This window comes from Macaca nemestrina, chromosome 20 (assembly GCF_043159975.1).
Source record: "Macaca nemestrina isolate mMacNem1 chromosome 20, mMacNem.hap1, whole genome shotgun sequence".
NCBI lineage: Eukaryota > Metazoa > Chordata > Mammalia > Primates > Cercopithecidae > Macaca > Macaca nemestrina.
The window spans coordinates 505,839-512,734 of NC_092144.1; the positions used below are offsets into that span (position 1 = coordinate 505,839).

General features: G+C 55.4%; 1 protein-coding gene across 3 annotated transcripts in view; it reads right to left on the reverse strand.

Moving 5' to 3' along the window:
- Positions 1-1,351, reverse strand: part of LOC105486647 (MIER family member 2) — a 36,968-nt gene extending 35,617 nt beyond the window's left edge. For 2 of the 3 annotated variants that reach the window (XM_071087267.1, XM_071087266.1), the window contains exon 1: positions 1,315-1,351. In XM_071087267.1, coding sequence (XP_070943368.1) covers positions 1,315-1,323 — 9 coding nt within the window. In that variant the 5' untranslated portion in view covers positions 1,324-1,351. Of the gene's footprint in view, position 1; positions 946-1,314 lie in introns of those variants that run through there. The other variant, XM_011749616.3, reaches the window with a different exon arrangement.
- Between the last annotated feature and the right edge of the window lie 5,545 nt (positions 1,352-6,896).

Consider the following 6,896-nt stretch of genomic DNA (forward strand, 5'->3'; position numbering starts at 1 on the left):
CTCTTGATGAAGGAGATCTGCCTGGTGAGATCTGGCCTGGCATCGAGACACCTACACTGTCTCTGGCACAAACACAGGGCCTGTTACTGCCCCTGAGGTCGTCACCAGGGGGAGAGAATGGCCAGGCCGGCCTTCCACAACACCCACTCGTATGGTGCCAAGACATAAACACGCAACGTGGCACCAGGGCCAGGCCGCAGTTCCAATCCCGGCTTCCCATGAGGCGGCTGTGCCCGGCTGGGTGGGCACCTTTTCCTACGGGCCCCTGCGGCCCAGACAGGATCCGCTCTTGAGTCTGCCCGCCTGTCTTAACTTCTGCACACACAAGTCATGCACTGAGTCCCACCGACTGACACCTCGCAGCCGCCGCGCCTTCGCCTACATTCTCTCTTTCCGTCTTCACCGGGACCCTCTAGGGTGAAAGTTAAGTCCACACAGGCTCACCCACTACTCCGACATCCAAAAAAGCTCCAAACGCGGAAGTTTCTTCCTTCCTGCTTTGACCTGACACGAAGCTATCTGTTGTCTTATCCTAGACAGTCCTAGGTGTGTGTGATCAAACATCACAGTCCAAAATCCCACAGATCCTCAAATCGCAAACATTCTGGATTCCAAAATATAGCTGGCCCCCGGCTTGTTTCCAGGACGAGGGAGGCGGCTCCAGAAGTAACTTCGTGCCCGGGAGAGGCTGGTCCAACTCTGCTGAGATCAGCCCCGACGCTCTCTAGGCCCCGGCGGACCCACCCACCCTGCGCCCAGTTTGTGCCAGGCGGGTCCGCGTCGGGGGTTCAAATCCCGCCCTGGGTCTGACCCAGCCCCGCCGGGGGGCTCGCGGGCGGCGGAGGCGCGGTGGGTCCACCGGGATCCCGACGGGGAGCGCGGGGCGCCCGGCGGCCCCAGCACTTGGCAAAGTTGGCAAACGCGCGGGAGGGGAGGCCTGCGCGCCGCGGGGCCGGGGCCGGGAACGGGAGTCGGACCCTGGAGCGGGGCCGCGCGCCCACCGGACCCCAGACCCCGGCCCCGCCCCGCGTCCCTCCCCTCCCCCACTCCGGCCCCCGCCCGCCCCGCGCCGCCGCGCATGCGCACTGCAGCCCGCGATGTGGCAGCCGGGGGAGTGGGGGGGGCCGGGCCGGGGGCGGCCGCCGACGGAGCCCCGCGCCCCTCCGGCCCCGGAAGGGCCAGGCGCCCCGGCCGGCCTCAGAGCTCCAGAGCGGGGCTCTCTGTCCCCGGGGCCCACTGCGAGGCAGAGCCACGGCTGCGGGGGGCGCGGACGCGCGGGGGCGGGGGGCCGGCTCCCCCGGCCCGCTCACTCACCTCCGCCATGGCCGTGTGTGCGCGGGAGGCGGCGGCCGCGCCGGGATCCCCGGATGCGGGGCCGCGCACTCATTGGCTGTGGAGCCTGGAGGGCGGGGTCGGGGCGGAGCCTGGAGGGGGCGGAGAGCGGGCCGGGCGCGTAGTAGGTGCGCGGGCGCGGGCGCGCAGCCGAGCGTAGCCGGCGGCTTGTGGCGAGCTTGCGGTGTCTTCCCGGCCGTCTCTGCTGGACCCTGGCCTTGGCCTTGGCGGAGGAGGATGCATTCCATAAAAATACGAATTCCTGATAATCACACCTGCGTGGGGACCACGTGGGCCCGTGTGACCTCTCCAATCCCTTGGGTGCTCACTGTTAATACCCCGCGTTGCAGACTAGGAAACTGAGGCCCAGGGCGACTGGCCACCCAGAGTGTCAGTGATAGAGCCAGAATTGGTGTCCGGCCGGCGTGGTTCTGGAACTTTCTAACTTTCTGCACTTTTGCACCCGTGATGAGCAAACTAGCGCGCGGAGGAACCAATTGGGGAGCTTGGGAACATGCACCCGCCGGAGAGCCCAAGGCGGGAGGCAGGGAGGTGGGCTTGACCCCAGGGCCATTTGGCTCTGCAGCCCGTCGTTGTTTCGCAGATTGAACATTTCTGGAACACGTGCACGTTCTGATCCTGTGCTAGGCCGGGGGGTGGGGGGGATTTGATGGAGACAGCCCTAACGCCTGTCTTCAGGGCGTTTAGAGGGGAGGATGGGAAGGCAAGGACTCGCCACACTTTAAATTTGAGACACATAAGTGCCGTGAATCTTCGGGGCGCACGATGTAGAGAGAGGATAGGAAGCGGGGCGTGAAGAGGCAAGGGCCAGGTGGGAGATGTGGGGCCTGGACCAGAGAGACTTGGGAAGGCGGACCCCACAAGACTCGCTGATGGAGCGAAGCTGGACAGAGTGAAGGATGGCCTCCAGATGTGTGGCTTGCACAAATGAGTGGAGGGCGGTTCCTACTGAGACCAGGAAGAAGGGATTTGGGGACCAGGAAGAAGGGAATGAGTCTCATTCATGTTTCCCAGTCATCGGCCAGTGAATGGTGAGAAGTTGACATGCACCACCCTTGATGCCTGATACACAAGCATTACTCAGTCCTCTGAGAATTCGCCAACCACTCTGGAGGGGCCTACCCTCACTCCTTTTTTGATTTACATCATTCAGATTGAGGGTTCTGGCCCTTGTGTTCAAGAGTCCTCACTGATTTGTGCAACAGTTGGTTCCTTATTTTTCATTTATTATTATTAATTCAGCCATTCTGTGAACTAAACACGTATCTTATGCAGTCCTCAACTGGGTGGGTAGCCAGAGGTCCTGTAAAGCAGGGAAAAGCATGAACAGATATGAGTGAGGTGCTGTGCTGAGGGGCCGAACACAAGGGCTTGAGTCCGCCCGGCACAACCAGAGAAGATTCCTAGGAGAGGGCTTGGCAAGAATCATCACAAAGATGTCAAATGAGGACTTGGGTGAAGAGAAGGGTATTGTGGTCTGGTATGGTGACTCATACCCGTAGTCCTAACACTTGGGGAGGCAGAGGTGGGAGGATCACTTGAGTTTGAGACCAGCCTGGACAACATGGTGAAACCCTGTCTCTACTAAAAATACAAAAATTATCCATGCGTGGTGCAAGTGCCCATAATCCCAGCTACTCTGTGGAGGCTAAGGCAGGAGAATCACTTGAACCCGGGAGGCAGAGGTTGCAGTGAGCTAAGATCACTGCGCTCCAGCCTGGGAAACAGAGTGAGACACTTTTTCTTATTTTTATTTATTTATTTTTTTTTTTTTGAGATGGAGTCTCGCTCTGTCGCCCAGGCTCTAATGCAGTGGCACAATCTCGGCTCACTGCAAGCTCTGCCTCCCGGGTTCACGCCATTCTCCTGCCTCAGCCTCCCGAGTAGCTGGGACTACAGGCGCCCGCCACCGCGCCCGGCTGATTTGTTTGTATTTTAGTAGAGTCGGGGTTTCACCGTGTTAGCCAGGATGGTCTCGATCTCCTGACCTCGTGATCCACCCGCCTTGGCCTCCCAAAGTGCTGGGATTACAGGCGTGAGCCACCGCGCCTGGTCTCAGAATGAGACACTGTTAAAAAAAAAAAAAACTTTAAAAATTAGGGGGCATGATGGTAACGCGCCTGTAGTCCCAGCTACTCCGGAGGCCGAGGTGGGAGGATCTCTTGAGCCCAGGAGGGCGAGGCTGCAGTGAGCAGTGATTGTGCTACTGCATCCCAGCCTGGGCAACAGAGTGAGACCTGTCTCAAAAAAAAAAAAAAAAAGTGAAGGATATTTTAAGGTCTGAAAGTCTGTGTCCGTAGACTGTTAGTCGCAGTGGAGAAATGAGGCCACTTGTTGGGCAGGTGATAAAACTCAGCATCCCTGGTAAAGGGCAGGTGCACACCATGTGCACCTGGGTGTGGTTTCCAGAGCAGGACACGGCATCACTGAATCCGGCCAGGAGTGCACAACCCGTATCTACATACGAAGAAATTTCAGACAAACCCAAATAAGGAACACTCTGTTAAACGAGAGGGACTGTATTCTTCAAAAATGTTAATGCCACAGCCGGGCGTGGTAGCGGGTGCCTATAATCCTAGATACTCAGGAGGCTGAGGCAGGAGAATCACTTGAACCCAGGAGGCAGAGGTTGCAGTGAGCTGAGATCACACCACTACACTCCAGCCTGGGTGACAAGAGCAAAACTCCATCTCAAACAAAACAGGTCGGGTGCAGTGGCCTGTAATCCCAGCACTTTGGGAGGCTGAAGCAGGCAGATCACGAGGGCAGGAGTTCAAGACCAGTCTGACTAGCATGGTGAAACCTCATCTCTACTAAAATAATACAAAAATTAGCCTGGTGTGGTGGTGCACACCCGTAGTCCCAATTACTCGGGAGGCTGAGGCAAGAGAATAGCTTGAACCCGGGAGGCGGAGGTTGCAGTGAGCTGAGATCATGCCACTGCACCCCAGCCTGGGCGACAGAGCAAGACTCTGTCTCAAAAACAACAACAACAAAAACTCACAAAAACAACAAAAATGTTAATGCCAGAAAAAACAAACCTGTGAAAATCTTTTTTTTTTTTTCTTGAGATGGTGTCTCACTCTGTCGCCCAGGCTGGAGTGCAGGGGCACAATCTCGGCTCATTGCAAGCTCTGACTCCCGGGTTCACGCCATTCTCCTGCCTCAGCCTCCCGAGTAGCTGGGATTACAGGTGCGTGCCACCACACCTGGCTAATTTTTGTATTTTTAGTAGAGATGGGGTTTCACCATGTTGGCCAGCATGGTCTTGATCTCCTGACCTCATGATCCACCCGCCTCAGCCTCCCAAAGTGCTGGGATTACAGGCGTGAGCCACCATGCCTGGCCTGTGTAAATCTTTTATTAATGTCAAATAACTGATCCTAGATGGATCCAGCAGTGGAGGGGAAAATGCTACAAAGGACATTATCAAGTCAGCTGATGAAGTTGGAGTTCAGATGTAGATTAAAAGATTGCATCAATGTCGAGTTTACTGAAATCAGCAACTGTCCTGTGCTTTCCGTAAGACATTCCTCTTATTTGAAAATTCACACTGAAGCCTATAGGGGAAAAGTGCCATGTTATATGCAACTTGCTCTAAAATGGTTCAGAAAACCACCCCATCTCTACTAAAAAAAATACAAAAAACTAGCCGGGCGAGGTGGCGGGCGCCTGTAGTCCCAGCTACTCGGGAGGCTGAGGCAGGAGAATGGCATAAACCCGGGAGGCGGAGCTTGCAGTGAGCTGAGATGGCGCCAATGCACTCCAGCCTGGGCGACGGAGCGAGACTCCATCTCAAAAAAAAAAAAAAGTAAACCATTTCATTTTATTTCTACAAAATGCACAGAAAAATGATGAGGTGAACAAGGCAGCGGAGTGTGGAAATGGGTGTGGAGGGTTTTTGTTTTTGTTTCTGTTTTTTTGCGAGACAGGCTCTTGCTCTGTCGCCCAGGCTGGAGTGCAGTGGTGCGAGCTCAGTTCACTGCCACCTCCGCCTCCCGGGTTCAAGTGATTATCCTGCCTCAGCTCCTGAATAGCTGAGATTACAGATGCGCACCACCACGCCCAGCTTACGTGTGTATTTTTAGTGGAGACTGGGTTTTACCATGTTGGCCAAGCTGGTCTCAAAGTCCTGACCTCAGGTGATCCGCCCGCCTCAGCCTCCCAAAGTGCTGGGATTACAGGTGTGAGCCACCGTGCCCGGCCAGTACAGAGGGTTTCGACTATAGTCATTCTTGCAATTATTCCATGAGCATAAAATGAAGTAAAACTCAGAAAATAAAGAGCAGTGAATCTTGAGCAGAGACCTTAAGAGGAGAGGCTGGAGAGGGTGCCCCTGGCCGTGGCACAGTGGTCTGGGCGGACACCTCACGTTGGAGGAGATATGCCGGCATGTGCCTCCACTCAAGCCTCCCTGTTTCTTCTCTGCCTGGTTTTCATGGTCAGCGGGCAGCTGCCAAGTTTGACAGAGGCGTGGTGTCCCGGGATGAGGGTCCAGGTCACCACATCGCTAGGCCTCTTGGAGCAGACGGAGAATGTGTGGTGGGGCTGAGGGTGATGAATCCATTGCAGCCCCGAGGCAGCAGGGGGCGCTGTAGTTCACCCAAGCAACGTTTTTCCTTCACATTTTCCCCAGAAAAAGAGGCCTCACGGGATCCTGGAGGAGTGGTGAGTAATGTAGTGGATGCTGGGTGCACCATCAAACCCTCCCCTACACAAGCACTCGTCTCCCCCTCTGCTCAGGGTCAAGTGTCCCTCTGAGGAGCTGCCCACATCAGCGACTGGTTGGTACAGATCTATACTCAGGCACCTGTGACCAACTGGGCTCAACCATGAGGCTGCAGAGGTCCTGCAGGATTAGAGGAGGTTCGGTCATCTCAGCTCGCTCCTCCCTCCCTCCAGCCCTGCTTCCTTCACTCTCTGACAGGTTTTGACCCCAAGGGTAACCCCCACAATACTCCTGCACATAATCTGTGTCTCAACGTCTATTTCCTGGAGACCTAACCTGTGCCACAAAACATGAGTCACGTTTTGAAAGGTTTGAAAAAACTAACAAGGCTGGGTGCGGTGGCTCACGCCTGTAATCCCAGCACTTTGGAAGGCTGAGGCGGGCGGATCACAAGGTCAAGAGATCGAGACCAGCCTGGCCAACAGGACGAAAATCCATCTCTACTAAAAATACAAAAAGTAGCCAGGCGTGGTGGCAGATGCCTGTAGGCCCAGCTACTCGGAATGCTGAGGCAGGAGAATCGCTTGAACCCGGGAGGCAGAGGTTACAGTGAGCCAAGATCACGCCACTGCACTCCAGCCTGGACGACAGAGCAAGACATCGTCTCAAAAAAAAAAAAAGCATCTTAGTCTATTTATGCTGATAAAGCACCACGGATGAGGTAGTTTATATATATATTTTTAAAACACATTTATTTATCACAGTTCTGGAGGCTGGAAAGCCTTGATCAAGGCACCAGCATTTTTGTGTCTGGTGAGAGCCTGGTCTTTGCTCCCAAGATGGTGCCTCGTACAGCATTTTCCAAAGGGAGGAA